Below are 17,440 nucleotides of genomic sequence, written 5' to 3' on the forward strand. Positions count from 1 at the left end.
AGGCTTGATTTTGGCAGACGAGATCTGCTACGCTTCTGCTGAGCAAATACACTAATTTGTTCAGAATAGTCATAAATGACAAACAAAGGAAATGCTGCTGCAAGAAATGGTAGAACCCCATAGCAGATCACCTACCCTGCATGCCTTTAACCTACTCTTCAACAGCGATGCCATAGAAGTATACAGAGCTAGGCCTACCACAGAAAAGGAAGTACAAACATAAAATTCTAAAAATGGCTGCACGCTTGTTTCTCTGGCGCATAAGGTCTTGTAGTCATTTCTACTTTTCATATTAAACCTGCAAACACTTTTTTCCACTGAGCAATTTTTTTTTACTTGCTTGATATTTGCTCTTCTTCAATGTAGAAATCAATCTAAAAAATAAAAAAAATGGCAGACTAATTGTTTTTATTAGATTGTTTTACATGTCCACTTAAAAGACTGAATCGACATAAAAATCCTCATATTTTAACCATATGAACTAGAGTTTTTACTAGTCATGAACTAGTATTGAAATAGTGTTGAAGATTTTAAAAAGAACACATACTGTAAGAATGCGCAATGCAATAAGAATGTAGAAATAAAGGTAAGATGATATAAAGTCTAAAGAAAAAACTTGTTTGATTCTTTTTGTTGGTTGCAGTGGGTGAATCTTGAGTATATGTGTATATCTTTGTGCGTATGTGGATGTGTTAATGTGTACTTGCTGGTTGTTTTGATGAATATATTATTGTCTCCATTATAGCATCAAGACATCAGTGTGTGTGGGGGTCACTTGAAGACATACAATCATACTAATTATATTTAATTAACATTAATGTTCATAAAACATCAACATTGGAATTTGTAGTTCTTTATTTTAGCTTTTTCCTGCTGATATCTTTTCACACCTGTTGTCCATCGTGATGGACATTACACTTTTAAAAAATCAAAAGAGGGGCTTCTTCCTCCTCCTGTCTAGTTGGTTAACCATGCCTGCCTTTTGTGATGCATGAATTTCAATCACCAGAAGACCTTCGTTCATCTTCGGAACACAGATGAAGATATTTTTTATGAAATCCGAGAGCTTTCTGACCCCTCCTAGTCCACAAAGTGCTCTCACACAAAGTCTAACCGTATCAAACTTCTACCCGCTAAATTGTAGCATTCTTTACACGAAAAATTATATTAAAAATTCACAGACAACATATGTTCACATTCATGGCACAATTCAAGCAGGACCAGAAAATAATTATTTTCTCCCATTCACTTGCATTGACGATTTTTCAACCTAGAGGTCCAGTGGGGTTAGCGGAAGGGGCGGGACTTACCAGCTCTATACAGCAACGCAACGACCACTTTCAAAGTTTTCAAGTATTTATACCTTTCTGGGCCTTGAAAGTGGTCGTTGCGTTGCTGTCTGGAGAGGTCAGAAAGCTCTCGGATTTCATCAAAAATATCTTTATTTGTGTTCCGACAATGAACGAAGGTCTTACGGGTTTGGAATGACATGAGGGTGAGTAATTCGCGACAGAAATTTCATTTTGGGGTGAACTAACCTTTGTGATTGGTTGATCAGAGACCAATGAGTGACCAGGCATTACTCATATTATAAAAACTTAACATTTTATTGGTTTAAACCAAAAACCATGTGATGTCCATTCCAATGGCTGCAGGGCCTGAAGGGGTTAATAGTGTTGGTGGGGAGTTTTGCATGTTTATCTTTAGGGTCAGAAAATAACCAGGGTATAGGCCTAAACCCACAGAAAGTGACAAATCCTCCAGATATTTGAAATGTCATTTCCTCTCCTTTTCTCTCGTTTGTGTTTATATAGTTTAAAAGTAGCCTACCCTCATGAAGGTAAAACGAAAAGTAACACGACGCGACGAACCAGCACGTTATTGGTCAGTTGATAATGGGCGCGTTCGGAGCTGGTCGCGTCGCGGTGTCATATTGAAGAACACCCGCCCATGACTGCTGATCTCCTCCTCTTCCAGGAAGTAAAAAAAAGGCGTCATATAAGGAGGAACAAGGGAAAACACGTCCTCCCCACATCTGTCTCTCTCCCTCATTAATGTGTTAAGCACATTAATGTTTTATATTGTCGTGTAAAGCAGCTGTATGATGTCCATTAGAGCGCGAAACAGAGAGGTCTGCGCAGACTGCAGCTCGACCGGTAAGACAAACAAAACAAACACGAAACAGACAGTGCCTATGTGATCTTGCAGTGTTTTATTAAGACAGATGTTTATAAACTGAATTTATTTGAGATTATTCTCAAGCCTTAGCCAACACAGTAATAATACTCACGGATTACACGGATACTGGTTTCTGAATAAAACATAACGCGGTTGAAGGACAGTCCCGATATTCCCATTGGAAAATACCGCTAACTGATGATGGTCAGGCCCTCGCTTTTAAAAACTAATTTTTACATTCAGATCAACCAATAAACTATAGTCTCCCAATTTTTTACTTTGAGGTAAAGACGCATCTTTAATTCATTAAGCAGGGAAGACCTAACAAAGATACACCATGGTAACCATAGTTTCCACCGAAATCCCTAGTTTCTGTTATCATAACGGTATTGTTATTTATTATAATAAAACACTGATCTTAAATAACTTATATAATATAATATTATTATTTAGGCTATTATATTTAAGTACCGTTGTATTGTGATCCAACTGGTCTAAATTATCTACATTAATTTACTATTTTGGCTTTATCTGACTATTAAGTTTAAAATGGTGTTTGTTGTTAACCTGTAAAAAAAAAAAAAAATATATATATATATATATATATATATATATTATGCATTAAATAAGATACTGTTCCTTCAATGACAGTAGAACTTAAATTCTGATGAGCATGTTCTCCTGCATTATTTGAAAATGATCTTGAGAGCATCTTCCATGCTTCCATGGAAACTAGCACATCTGGCCATTTGTACAAAGGCTCAGCGTTAAAGGAGAACTCCGGTCAATTTTAACATTGAGCTAATTTTTTTGTAAATTTGGAGTGCTGTCAATACAGAGAACAACGACAAAAATCGGTGTTGCCTACACCGTGTTATCCTCTTTTTAAAATTTGCACCCTGTTGACTTCAATGGGGCAAGTTTTAAACCAGCTTTTAGCCTCTTAACATCCTTGATGTGTCATTACAAGTGCACAGCTAATGTGAGTGATTCCTTCAGAGTGATCACGGGTGAATCTGACTGCAGTAGATGTGAAAGATATTAATAAAAATTATGTTATTTCAGCCAGCGCACATACCTGTATTTACATCCTGTTTTCGGTCGAAGTCCATAGTAATCGATTGTCGAGTTACAGGAAACAGGAAGAAAATACAGGTATGTGCGCTGGCTGAAATAACATCATTTTTATTAATATCTTTCACATCTACTGCAGTCAGATTCACCCGTGATCACTCTGAAGGAATCACTCACATTAGCTGGGCACTTGTAATGACACATCAAGGATGTTAAGAGGCTAAAAGCAAGTTTAAAACTTGCCCCATTGAAGTCAACAGGGTGCAAATTTTAAAAAGAGGATAACACGGTGTAGGCAACACCGATTTTTGTCGTTGTTCTCTGTATTGACAGCACTCCAAATTTACAATAAAATTAGCTCAATGTTAAAATTGACCGGAGTTCTCCTTTAAGTCCCGTCCACACCAAGAAGAATAACTATAAAGAAATCGATGAAAATATAGGTGTAAAAATCGTTCTCATTATTACAGAATAACAGAGTTAACACCACAGCTATAGCTATAACAATAACGGCACAGAGAAACTATGTAGTCGGAATCATTTTCAGAACGATTTTATCCAGCTGATGAATGATATAAGCATTGACAGCCAATCAGAATCAATCCTGCTCTAACAAGCTTGAGCATTTAAAGCGGCAGACAAGCACGCGCGTAGAATAAACAGAACGATATCGTCCGCCGGGGTGTACACTGATATAGTTATCTTTAGTTATCGATCTTGGTGTGAATGGGCCTTTATACATTTGTCATAGATTTGGCAAGTTTTTGACAGTAGGCGTGTAGAGAGGAAGAATGTATAATGTTGAGATCTGCCTTTTAAGCAGAATTTGCAATACTTGAGGAACAAAGCTTTTCTTTTCTCTTTCTTAGATCCTCGTTGGGCCTCTATCAATCGTGGAGTTCTGATCTGCGATGAATGCTGCAGTATTCACCGAGGTCTGGGCCGCCACAGCTCTCAGGTCCGGCACCTGACCCAAACTTTGTGGCCCTCCTCACAGCTACAGGTGAAGACCCATTTTGCGTGCTCTTAATGTGGAGCCGCTTTGCTTTGCATTATGTTTCATGTTTCCTGAGGTTCATTAAAAGGAAATGAGGCATTGTATCTCAGTTCCTCAAACAGAAATAGAATGTAGTGTTCCTGCGTATTTTCTCTCGTCGGCGTCCTGCACCACACCGCAAGACAATGAGCATTCAGATTCTTGAATTAACCTCTTGTCCTGGTTTACATGCAAACCAATAGCCTGGTAATGCAACCGTGTTTACATGACTTTGTTAAAAAAATCTGATTATTGCCCAGTAGTGATGTCAAAACCTAATCATTAATGTATCTGTCTTTGGTTTAAGGATTGGTTTATGCTTAAAGGAAGAGTTCACCCAAAAATTTCAATACTGTCATTCTTTACTCGCCCTCAAATTGTTCCAAACCTCTATGACTTTCTTTCTTCTGTTGAACACTAAACATATTTTGAAGAATGTCAGTAACCAACAGTTGATGGGCCCAATGACTTCCGTAGTATTTCTTTTTCTTGTTCTTTTTTTTCATTGAAGTGTCTAGACACTGCTCATGTGTCTTGCTGACGCTGGAGTCACAGGAACATCATTGCAGTGTTTTATGTGTGTTCATTTCTTGTCTTAAGTGAAAGTTAATGAAAGTTGAGGTGAAGTGTTTGGTGTTTATCCATAGATGGTGAAGTCCCTGTACAATAATGGAGCAAATTCAATCTGGGAACACAGCCTTCTGGATCCATCTTCCATCATGAGTGGAAAACGCAAAGCCAATCCTCAGGACAAAGTCCAGTGAGTCCCATATATCATGACATTTAGAGCTAAGCGAGTCTCTCAGCTTAAACATGCTCACTTAATCATTTACTTCTCTCTCAGCCCTAACAAAACAGATTTCATAAAGGCTAAATATCAAATGTTGGCTTTTGTTCATCGAATGCCATGTAGAGAAGATGACAGTGTCACTGCCAAAGACCTCAGCAAGGTAAGAATACTACTTAATAAAAATGAACGAACTGGACTGGACAAGAATCTCTGAGATGAAAATGAGACTCAAACAAGGCTTATTGAAGATCTACATCTGATGTGGTCTTCAGAGGTCTTGAGACCAAAACCACAAATGAAACCATGGTTTCACTCTTGTTTTTTTTTTAGCAACTTCACTCTAGTGTGAGAACCGGCAATTTGGAAACGTGTCTGAGGCTGTTGTCGCTGGGAGCACAGGCTAACTTTTTCCATCCAGTAAGTTTCAAAGACCATAAGGATATTGCTAAGTTTTGAAAATGCTAAAGTTCTAGTTTATGTAATATAAAAAATAGTGCTCTACTCATGACATGCAAATTAAAGAACACAGACGCAGCCGGATCATTTCCATAATGACTAACACAATCTACCAAGAGCAGTGCAAATTAGCATCTGGTTTAATTAAGACATGCCTTTTTTGGGTGGAAAATAATGGCACAAATAACATTAAATTGACTAGTTTAAACCTTAGTAAATCACCTTGCATGATTCATTTAAATAATCTCCTCCCATAAATCTTGTGTCTGAAAGGGAAACTCATACAAATGCATTTGCAATAAGGTCAGCCAGAAAAATAACTGTCCACGCCTTTTCAGCACTAACTTTTCACTGTGTGTCTTTAGTAAATCCTGACAGTAGTTTTTTAACACCAAAAGAGGGTTTGCGCTGGAGAAAGCTGTTAGGAAATCTGGCCCACTGATATCAGAACCCAATTTTGACAAAATGTGTAAATACTGTGTTTTGCATGGCAGTATAGGTGGATGCCTTCATGTCGATCCACCGCTAAAGTGGAAAAAGATATCATTATTTTGCTTTCTTTGGTATTTATTCCATGCGCACCATAGCAGGAGTTTAGTTTATTGTCCCTGACTGAATTACTCTAATGAATGTCATTTGTTTTCTTCAGGAGAAAGGAAATACTCCATTACATGTGGCAGCTAAAGCAGGTCAGCTGCTACAGGCAGAACTGCTTACTGTTTATGGAGCCGATCCTGGAGCACAAGACAGTTCTGGGAAGACTCCTGTTGACTACGCCAGGTGAGAGAGATGCAGATTTGAGGGATCAGTACAAATATGAATAATTTTCAGTGATGTTTAAGTTCTGTTTTCTGTTATGTCTCACAATAGGCAGGCAGGACACCAGGAACTCGCAGACAGACTGGTGGAGATCCAGTTTGAGCTGACAGACAGACTAGCGTTCTATCTGTGCGGAAGAAAGCCAGGTCAGTCATCAGTATCTTTGTAATGACAGCACAGCATGTACCTCACAGATTTGAGATCCTGGAAAGAAAATGGCTTCTTGTTTTCCTCAGATCACAAAAGCGGGCAACACTTTATAATTCCTCATATAGCAGACAGGTAGGATAAGCTCTCTTTTTGTATCATGTCTGTAGTTTATTAAAATACTTAACTGCATAATTTGTTTTCATTGCTGGCTTCATATGGATAAGAAATGTGTAAGTATGGAAATGGCACTTGCTTGTCTTACTACAGTAAGTTATGATCTGATGATAATGGCTCTCTTTATTTTATTTTACATACAGCAGTCTTGACTTGTCAGAACTGGCCAAAGCAGCAAAGAAGAAGCTTCAGTCCGTAAGTTGTACAGTAGTTTACTGTTTTTGTCTCCATGCATGGTGGGGTTGCTCATTACATTTTTATTCCAACACCTATTCTGACACCTAAAATTAGCTGTATACAGCAAAATAACCTTGCTGTGGTGCTTTCAGCTCAGTAATCATCAATTTGAAGAACTAGCCATGGATGTGTACGATGAAGTTGACAGAAGGGAAACAGATGCAGGTTAGAGAAGCGTAATAGCCTGATATCTGTAAATTTGTCTCTAAAAGTACAAATTCTGATTTTATCCTAACATTTTGAATAATGGTGTCATTCTTTTGCTATTGTAGTCTGGCTTGCAACGCAGAACCACAGCACTTTGGTAACTGACACCACGGTGGTACCTTTCCTCCCTGTCAACCCTGAATATTCTTCCACTAGGAATCAGGTACATTGACACAGATGCGCACACTCCTTTTAAAATTATTGAGTTGATTTGATCATGTTTGAGTTTCCCTCGGTTTGTGGTATTTATGTTGCAGGGACGCCAGAAACTCGCAAGGTTCAATGCACATGAGTTTGCCACGCTGGTCATTGATATTTTAACTGATGCCAAACGCCGTCAGCAAGGAAATTCTCCTGATAATGTCAAAGGTGATGAAAGGTCTTGGGTTTGTCATGAACTGTATGATGCATAAAGTTCAACTTCCACCCTTTGTTTCTTCCTAGATAATGTGGAGTTAATTCTGAAGGACATTGGGAACCGTCATGGCAGTGAAAGTCCTGAGATGGACCAGCCTGATTATGACAGTGTAGCATCAGATGAGGATACTGAGCAAGAACCAACATCTGGAAAAGACGAGAGGACCAAGGTAAATTGTTGAGTTTCTCTGGATGCGTAATAGTCATATTGTCCCAGGAATAATTGCGAATAACATTATTATTGTCATTTTAATGCCACTAAAATAACAGCATAATAATGCAAGTACATACTTCCAAATAATTTTGATTCTTTTGATTCTTAAGAATATTTGAAGAGTTCAGATGCAAAAGCCTCTAAGTGCCATCTGAAATTTTCTTCTAGAATGATCATTTTTATCAAGCTTGTATATTTAAGTTCAATAATTTCACTTAAATGGCAATGCATATTACCTATTAATTGTCATTTAAGTGAAATTACTGAACTTAAATATACAAGCTTTATGAAAATGATCATTCTAGAAGAAAATTTCAGATGGCACTTAGAGGCTTTTGCATCTGAACTCTTCATTTAGATATTAATTTTTATCCTAAATAAATTAAACTTTTGCAAAAAGCAGAAAAAAACATGTTTGACAATGTCAGACCTTTAAAGGTCATAACAAAAAGGCACTTGTGTGGAGATTTTCCATCTACAGGTTTTTCCCAGACCTCCTTTTCTCAGTAAAGTGGGGTGCACACTATTGCTGAAAAACACAAACCCTATTTAGCGGCCCGATATCCATATGAACAAAAGCACAAATGTCTCAACAGGCAACTAGTATTTTTCTAGAGACATGTTTTTTAAAAGTTGAACTTCTTTTAACTTGAGCGCTGTGTGTTTATAAAGCCATGTTGTGCACGAGACGCTGCAAAAGATGCAAGTGCAACGTTTAAACGCGTCTGTCTAGCGCACGTTTACATAGAAAAACTATGTACCTGTCAGTGTCTGCTCTGTGTGTGAGGAAGTCTCGCTTTCACCTCCGACAGAGAGAGAATATTTTGGATATTTTTCTTACACTAACGCATCGCTTCACTTCAGAAGGCCTTTATTAACCCCCAGAGACACGTGGAGCACTTTAATAATGAATATATGTGCTTTGATGGACTTCCAAAGACATACAGCCATTCACTGCCATTATGAAGCTTGGAAGAGCCAGGACATTTTTTAATATAACTCCCAATTGTATTCGTCTGAAAGAAGAATGTCATATACATGTTGGATGGCTTCAGGGTGAGTAAATCATGGGCTAATTTTCATTTTTGGGTGAACTATCCCTTAATGTTAAAAGAAAAAAGTACTATGTTGTCTCCTATGCCCACAAGAGGGCGCAAGCGAGCACAATAAGCAAATATAAACAATCAAGCAATCAAGCATGCATCTTTTATTGAAATGAAATGACATTCACTTTTTAAAGTGTACTAACTTTTTAAACAATTGTTCTTAAATAAAATATAATTTACTTAATGTGCATGCAAGGAAAATTAGGTAACAAAAGTGCATAAAACTGTAAGTGCATCACTAACCTGAGAAAACACGCTTCAACAGACAGCGTAATGTACTACATGAACACAAAATAGCAAACTGCCATTCAGAAACAATCCACTTCTACTCACTACACATCTACATATTGTCAACTTGATCTGCAGCAAGTGCTGAGCACTTTTTGTTGACAATGTTTCCAGATGATGAAAAAACACTCAAGTATGTCGTTGCAAGATTTTTGATTTTTGGTTTTTATAATTTTTCAATTTAACAATGCAGCCGCAATGCACTGTATACTGGATAAGCTAACAAAAACAAACCGTATCAGTTATGTCATCATCATGTCTCGCACGCCTCGTGACACAAAAAAAATTAGAATGCACAGTTTTTGCATTCAAATGTGGATGGGTTTTTTTTATTCAACAAATATTTGAAATTTTATATGTATGTAAAACATTTTGAACGAGGTCACCTCCTATATTGATAAGTCAATATAGTAATTATCGCGACAGGCCCGCTTAATAGTGTGTGAGATCAAAACTAACTGTGATCTTTCTTATCAGAGCTCAGAGTCCTCAGACTTGTCGGACAGCCCGATCACCGTTCAGGAGTTCATGGAAGTGAAAAGTGCCCTCAATGCCTCTGAAGCAAAGATCCAGCAGCTCCTCAAGGTCAACTGCCATCTTAGTGAGGAGTTGAGACTCATGCAAAGCAAGGTAAGAGGTCAGATTGCAGTCCGACACTCCATCACTGCTGTAGCTGAAAGTGTCTGACTCCGCTTAGTGTCTTCATTTCAGTTAAACTCCCTCCAGAATGAGAACAGCACTCTGAAATGGCAAACTCCAAACAGTTTGGCAAGGTCGCAGGATCTCCCGCAGAGGGCACCTCCACGCGGCTGTAGGGCCATGTCGATGTATGAGACTGGTTCAGGTCCTAGGCAGTACCACCCTAGAGGAGAGACCGTCCACCCTGACACAACTCTGACTCTCCAACCACTGCCATCTAATGTAAGTACAAACCGAACCAAAGCCAAAATTGGTTTTGGTGCTCCCGTTTCATTATTTCCTTTGGTTTTAACTCAGTTGGTAACCCAGTGAAATCATCACTTCAGGTATGATTTGATAACCCCTCTTCTCTTTTTGTGCATTCATAATTAAAAAAAAAAATCCCTCAAAACATAATCTGAACCCTTTCTAGATTGGGAAGGGTCCCTCGGTGACTGCCTTCTCCTCCCTTCCCACGTTCCCCTCAACTCTGTCCTGGTCCTGGGATGAGATAACCCAAAGGGTGAAGTACCTGCTCAGTGAACAGGCTGTTGGAAGGGCTTATCTTCTCCTGTCCCCCATTCACTCAGTGCATGAATCAGATCTGTCCAACCAATGGACAACGTGTTCCTCAGCTGGATTACTAACTTTAAACCGTATATGCAGCGAGAGACGCCAGCAATTAACATTACTCACCACTCTGCTTGATGTGTGAAGCAGTCACTGGCTCTCTGATATCTCAGACCTGAAACATACTCTATGCAAGTACGTGAATGCAAACGCTTCCAGCTACACAAGTTTGATGCCGCCCATCGTTTGAAATGTATCAGAATGCAATCCATGCTTTTTTGTGCAGATGCTTTTATTCAAAGTGAATTAGATTGCATTGAAGGTATACTATAGAAGTAAAATAATGACAAATGTTTTTGAAACAAAAAGCTTGTTGAATTGCAGTACTTGAAAAAATTGCATTAACCCTGCTTGCATTTTAATGCATTGTATTTTCAGAGCTTGCATTTTTATGGGCTGAAATTCAACATGATTGTATATTTAAGCTTTGAATATTTAAAAATGTGAATATTCAAAACATTTCAGACACGTTTTCATTATTAAAAACTCAATAATCCATATTCACCTTCCAGATTCCACTTCCAAAATGTTAATTCTGTGTAAACCCTTTCGCGTCACGGGATCGCAGACGGCCCCAGATTATTGTTGTTCAACATTCATTACTCGTTAAAACATCACACTCTTACTTGATCTGGACAAACTGAGCATCATTAGAAAGGTTTAAGACTCCAGCTTCGATATTTGACCACTTTTGTGTCTTTATCAGCTTTTCCATAACTGGCCCTGATAATCATCACAAATACTTACCGCTTGTTCCATTTCTGTAAATCCGTTTTATGAATGAATGACTCTTTCACCCGTTGCTCTATAGTTTTCTTCATCAACAGCCGCTTGCGCCCCCTGCTCGTGAGGCCGACTAACAGATATGGTGATTATCAATCGACAATCTACTGATATTCCTGCCGTTCCCGGATGTCAAATGTTGAATTTTCTGTTGAAGCGAATTTGTAAAGCGAAATAAAATGGACCAAAAATTGCCTCTCGAATATTATAGGTTGTATTTTTAAACAGAATGAACATTTTGGAAGTGAAATCTGGAAGGTGAATATGGATTATTGAATTTTTAATAATGAAAACGTGTGTGAAATGTTTTGAATTGAAATATTCACAGTTTAAATATACAATTCAGCCCATAAAAATGCAAGCCCTGAAAATACAATGCATTAAAATGAAAGCAGGGTAAATGCAATGCATATTTTTTTCAAGTAGTGCAATTCAGCAAGCTTTTTTGTTTCAAAAACATTTTTCATTATTTTACTTCCATAGTAGGCCTATACATTTTATCAGTTCATGCATGCCCTGAGAATTGAACCCATGATATTGGCATTGCTGGTGGAGCAACAGTTTGAGGAAGTTACATTTATTTGAACATGTTTATAGCTAGCTACCTGAATAACAATGCAGGGCAGTTAAATAGGGCAGATGTTTGACGGTAACTCTATCGCCCCCCTTGAGTCTCGAGGGTTTGTTACTGCATTGTTAATGCGAGAACACATTAAGTATTTACGACGTGTTGGCCAAGCGTCTGCATTTGACTGCTAGCGCAAAGTATGTTTCTGACCTTACTTTACAGCTGTTATGCTGATGTTTTGATTCTACACCAAAAGCATGATTGTTTGCTGTCTCTTCAAGCTTTGAGTAAGCACCAGTTGTCAGTCACAGGTTGCATCCCTTGTTTAAGCAGAAAGCTCACTGTGACTCTACTCCTGTTACAGGGATCCACCTTGGACGCCCAGAGCGGCATGCCAGAAAGTGACTATGATAATGCACTGAACCACATTGAGATGGAAGAATCCGGGTTTGTCTTTCACCTTTTGTTGTAAAAAAAAAACAAAAAAAAACAACATGTATTTATTTTTTAACGGTGAATGCTTTCCACCTTCCCCACAGGTCAACACTGAGTAACTTCTCCAGGGCGAGTGGCTGGCCGGGTGACGGTACAGTGCCACAATCAGAAAACCTGTCTGAGGGCGAGTGTGATTCGACTCTACCGTGCACAGAGGATGTCATCAGCAAAACAGAGCTGATCACTAAGAACATCCAGGAATTACTCAGAGCTGCACAGGAAAATAAACATGAGAGGTAAGAAAATTTGTCTGGCCTTTGCGTGGCGACAGCCTGGGTAGGTTTAGTGGGGTGAAAGGGGTGAAAGGACCCATTCTCCAGTCGGAGACTTCAGTGGCTCAGCCCTAGTGACACAGTGTCTCTTTTGTCTGTTAAGCAAGTGATGGAATTGTGTCAACACAGCTGGGATATAACAACACATGGCCATGTTGGAAGGATACGTGTAGATCCACAAATGGCTTATGTTTGTCTTTCTTGCTGAGTTTACTGCATGCAGTATATTCAGTATTCACATAAGTATCAGGAACAGTCATTTGAATCCAATATTCTGAACACTGGGAGCCTTTGTTGTTCAACTTGCGCTGGCATTCGGTCTCAGGTCTGTGATGATCATTATGCAGTCATGGGAGAACGATACCTTAGGTTAGCATTTCACTCACCAAGATCTGCACTTTAGCTGTCCTTTCACAGTGCAAAACAAGTCACATGTGGTTATTGTGGTTTTGGGGAGTTTTTTTAACATCAAGAACCACTAATTATCAAAAAGGGCTTTTCGTACCCTTGTTTTAAAGGGGTCATATAATGTCATTTTTGTACAAGCTAATATGATTCTTTAGGGTCTAAATTAAAAGTTTGTAATATACTTTAATTAAATTCTCATTAGTATTGTAAGAAAACACTAATTTTACCTGGTCAAAAACAGCTCTGTTTTCAGCACGCTGTTTAAGTGCATGTGTCTTTAAATGATAATGAGCTTTGCTCACCCCGCCCCTCTGTTCTGTGTGTACACCGTTTGTAACACAATTTAACACAATAACCATAATGCGTTGTTTATTATAAACATGGGATTATGAATTATATTGAGAATGTCATACATAGAAAACATGCCGTAATGTACCTGAGTTAGTGCTGGGCGGTTTGACCAAAAATCAACATCACGGTTTTTTTCTAAATTATACCGGTTTCACGGTTTTTACCGTTTTTTTTTTTTTTTCAAGCATGATGGGTGTTAACCACATTTTCTACTGAGTGAGAGAGAAAATACTGCAGTTTATTTACTTATAATGCCCTATTTTATTGTCATGAGTGAATATTATAGAAAAAATCCACACTAATATTAATAATACAGGTTTGCAAGGCTGTTTACAAAGAGGTGCCAGCAGGACGCGCTTTAGGAGCGGCAGAAACAGTGGTTTCCCCGGTAACGGCTGTACACAAGGCAGCAACGCTCATAAACACTGCTTTATCAGGAAAGATAAAGAAAGATTCAGTCGTGATAACAAAGAAACTTTTCTAAAGACCGTCAGTTCACTTCAGATACGTTACAAAAACACGCGCGCCGCGAGAAAAAAGACACTCTCACCCCCACACGTCTCGTGCCCATTCTAGTCAATGCTTGTATTTCAGATCGAAGCTTCCCAGAAGCGGCTCTCCGCGCCTAGTCTATTTCTAAATATAGGAGCCTAGTCTATTTTGACGCACCGCGTGGAGGACGGAATAAAACTTTGTCGCAGCTGTAATGCGCCGCAGACCTGTGTTGTAAATGAGAGTGTGTCGCGCAGCGCCGCGTTCCGATTAAAGCGACATAGGTACACCGGTATTGCGGTATATTAAAAATATATATCGTAACAAAAATAAAAACCGGTATTCGGTATGAACCGGTAAACCGCCCAGCACTAACCTGAGTGTAAACAGCCGCATTCATCGTGAAGCGTGCAGCAAGCGATTTGCAAAGATTAATATAAAGATTAATATAAAGGTTAATAAAACGTTACACTCACTCACTTCTTCTGGAGGTGCAGCAGGAACACGAATAGTTGGTACCGATCCTTTTTTCAGGAGCAGCTTCTTAGCAAAACCAGCTTTATACTGACCTTCGTTTATAAAGCAGTCTGGTGTGTGAAATGATTCGCGCAAACATGAAAGCATTGACGTTGATCGCGGAGAATATTCCCTTCGAAAACAAACTCAGCCACTGCGTCTTCAGCTGTACGGATTTAGGAACATCAAAATGACTGCTGTGTTCGTTATTACACCCAAGAACAGAACACCACAATCGCTTAGACGCCATTCTACTCAGTGCTCCAGCTATCAGTAATGAACGCGCCGGTTGGCGCGGGCTATGATTGACAGCTCGCTCACGAGGGCGGGTCTATGTTGAAATGCTGCTGTCAATCAACCATTGTGGGAGGGGCGTCGATTTTGTGACGTCACAAAATCGAACAGCTTGATTCAGGAGAGGGGGAAACATATAAGAAGATAAAAAAAAACACTGGATGGATTTTTATCATTTTATGATGGTTGTGTACAGGCACTGCCAACACACATTTCAGTACAATCAACTTGTAAAAGTGCATGTACCATTATATGACCCCTTTAATCCTGTATTTGTAAATAAAATGGATATTTAATACGTTTTCTTTATTTGAGGCTGAATTGGGTCGTAGTGTGTCCAAAGCTTTTGTGTGGATGATTGGAGCCAAATCAGAATCAGAAAAGTATTTTTATAATTTGTTTTGGTGACAGAAGAAGCTTCCACTACAAGACAACAACAGTACACATTGTAAAAAAATAAAATAATAATAAAGATTATATGAATAAGATACACATATGTATATATAATATATAAATTAACAAAAAAAAAAAAAATTATGTACAGCAGAGTAGAATAGGAGAGTTTATTTGGTTCTACTTCGCCAAGTTTTTATAATACAATTTAATATTTGAATCATAATAATTTTAAATGACAATTGATCTAATCAGAGAAAAAAACTACATTTTCCATTGTCTTTCTTTGTCCAAGTTTTGTCCTGTGTTCGGAGAGAATTCTTGTAGCAGTGACAGAAATGGCTACATTATTCCCTAAGGTAAGCCTTGAGCCAATAAGGAAACTTTGCCATAGTGGAGATTATAACCCTTTATATCTTTATTTATTGTCTCTGCATCCACTCCAAGCACTAAGCGGTTAATACGGCTCTGAAATTGTCTCCCATCACAGAGGCCGTCCTCCGAGACCGTTCGCGGATCCTTACGCCTCTTGACCTCCAGTGCCAGCCGTCTGCAGGGCGAATGTCAAAAGGTCACACCGCATGATTCCCAGCAAGTTATTCAGTGTGCCTACGACATTGCCAAGGCGGCTAAACAGCTAGTTACTGTGACTACCAAAGACAGTAACTGAGTTACAGTACGAGTCGCTGAGCGCCTTTCACCATGTACACTTTGCTATTATCTTGTCCAGTATTATTGATCAATTTTTTTTTTCTAACATAACTTTCGGGGCACAAAGCCTTGATAATCAGCGGCCTGATTTTTATTCTTTTTTCCTAGCTTTACTGTGCCGTTTTATAATGTAAACTAATATTTGTTTTGCTTCCCATGGTGCTAATTAACTGATTTGTCATATCTGTATTGCTCTTGTTTGTGGATAAACAGAACATGGCCTTTACTCATTTCCTACCTGCACATTTCAGATATACCATGTACGAAGTTTAAGTGAGACAAAACTGAAAATCATAAACAGCTATTATTGCTGAAATTCAGCTGGCGTAGTAAGTATTTCTGTCTTGAAAACCAGCTCGCTCAAAATGTGACCATGATGTAGATGTCAGGACACACAATGCCTCATTTCTTGTGCAATAAATACCTTTAGCCTCGCTGCAAAATCCTACCTTACCCGTCCTGGTGTTGCCATTGTATTAAGTATTCAGTGTATAGTCTTATTATGGAGTGCTTTAGTATGTGAGCTGTTATACCTCATTTGTGTGTATGCTTGGGTGTCTATTATACACTTAAATATAAAGTCCCTCACACATGCAGACACATCACCCTCGGCTTATGATTTTAAAATGTCATGTTTATTTTCGCCATTAATAGTTTTCATTCATTTGTGCCTCATCGTTATCCAGTTCAAATGATTGTCCCTTTGAATTTCTTTCAAGATTCAGTCTTTGCAGCTTAATTCCAGGCATGTGTGTGAAAGTTTTCATTTGTCCAGGGCATCAGAGAATGTCAGAGTTTATTCATAGGCAACTGTAAAACGAAATCCTTTTACTATGAATTCACTCTGTCTGATGTTTTAGGGATGCTCTTGTGTGTCCAAAGGACGTGTTCATGTGCTGCCTTGTCTGAAATAATACAAATAACACAAACTATTGCCTAATGGCCACCAGCTGCTGTGTTATTGATTCCGGTATTATGTGGTATCGCTTTGTATTATTCAGTACATTGTATTATATTTATATACAAGTTATATATGTAAGCTGCTGGTTGTCAGTTATGTATGCAACTAATCTGGTGCGAGCTTGTCCTGTTTCCTGCTCCAGTAGTTGGTGGATGTGTACACATGCACTTACCTGCTCAATTTGGAAGGACACATCGGCCTTCATATGGGATATGCATCATGCAGTTGATGCTGCTTCACAGTCTTGTTACTAAATATAATAAATTTTAATTGTACTCAAGCTACAGCTTGTCATTTTTTTTAAATGCATATTCATAAATTATTTGCATGTACTGTAGAATGACATAACTTAAAGGGATAGTTTACCCAAAAAAAAATGTAAAATTCTGTAATGTTTAACACCCTCAAGTTCTTTCAAACCTGTATGAATTTATTTTGCTGATCACAAAAGACGATATTTCGAAGAATATGGGAAAACAAACAGTTGATGGGCTCCATATTGACTTTCATAGTATGGGGAAAAAATACTATGGAAGTCAGTGGGGCCCATCAACTGTTTGGTCACCGACTATCTTCAAAATATATATATATTTTTTATGTTCAGCAGAAGAAAGAAATTCATGCAGGTTTGGAACAACTTGAGGGCGAGTAAATGATGACAGAATTTTCTTTTTTTTTTTTTTAGTGATCTATCCTTTTAAACTGTTCTGTTGCACTCTTTTATAAATTGCCACAAGGTATA

The 17,440-nt window shown here is 38.4% G+C and overlaps 1 protein-coding gene across 6 annotated transcripts; it reads left to right on the forward strand.

Annotated features, from left to right (window-relative positions):
- The first annotated feature begins 1,966 nt into the window (after positions 1–1,966).
- Positions 1,967–16,981, forward strand: git2b (G protein-coupled receptor kinase interacting ArfGAP 2b). 6 transcript variants are annotated; one of them, XM_081355061.1, is made up of 20 exons: positions 1,969–2,156; positions 4,122–4,255; positions 4,936–5,048; positions 5,133–5,238; positions 5,409–5,495; positions 6,184–6,314; positions 6,405–6,499; positions 6,590–6,635; positions 6,821–6,872; positions 7,007–7,079; positions 7,187–7,284; positions 7,379–7,490; positions 7,566–7,708; positions 9,624–9,776; positions 9,858–10,067; positions 10,258–10,347; positions 12,170–12,252; positions 12,345–12,536; positions 15,322–15,385; positions 15,517–16,981. In XM_081355061.1, exons 1-20 carry the CDS (start codon positions 2,102–2,104, stop codon positions 15,694–15,696), a joined length of 2,217 nt encoding a protein of 738 aa, XP_081211187.1. In that variant the 5' UTR covers positions 1,969–2,101; the 3' UTR covers positions 15,697–16,981. The 6 variants fall into 6 exon arrangements, 5 of the variants coding, with proteins under 5 accessions (XP_081211189.1, XP_081211187.1, XP_081211188.1 ...); XM_081355062.1 differs by having other exon boundaries at positions 1,977–2,156; positions 9,873–10,067; XM_081355063.1 differs by lacking the exon at positions 10,258–10,347 and having other exon boundaries at positions 1,967–2,156.
- The last annotated feature ends 459 nt before the right edge of the window (positions 16,982–17,440 follow it).

Source organism: Scardinius erythrophthalmus (genome assembly GCF_964197995.2).
Source record: "Scardinius erythrophthalmus genome assembly, chromosome: 23".
Classification (NCBI taxonomy): domain Eukaryota; kingdom Metazoa; phylum Chordata; class Actinopteri; order Cypriniformes; family Leuciscidae; genus Scardinius; species Scardinius erythrophthalmus.

Coding starts and splice junctions, on each gene's coding strand:
- git2b (XM_081355061.1), top strand. CDS start 2,102: ATGATGTCCATTAGAGCGCGAAACAGAGAGGTCTGCGCAGACTGCAGC. Junction 5,049..5,132: donor AATCCTCAGGACAAAGTCCA/GTGAGTCCCATA, acceptor CTTCTCTCTCAG/CCCTAACAAAACAGATTTCA. Junction 7,491..7,565: donor TTCTCCTGATAATGTCAAAG/GTGATGAAAGGT, acceptor GTTTCTTCCTAG/ATAATGTGGAGTTAATTCTG.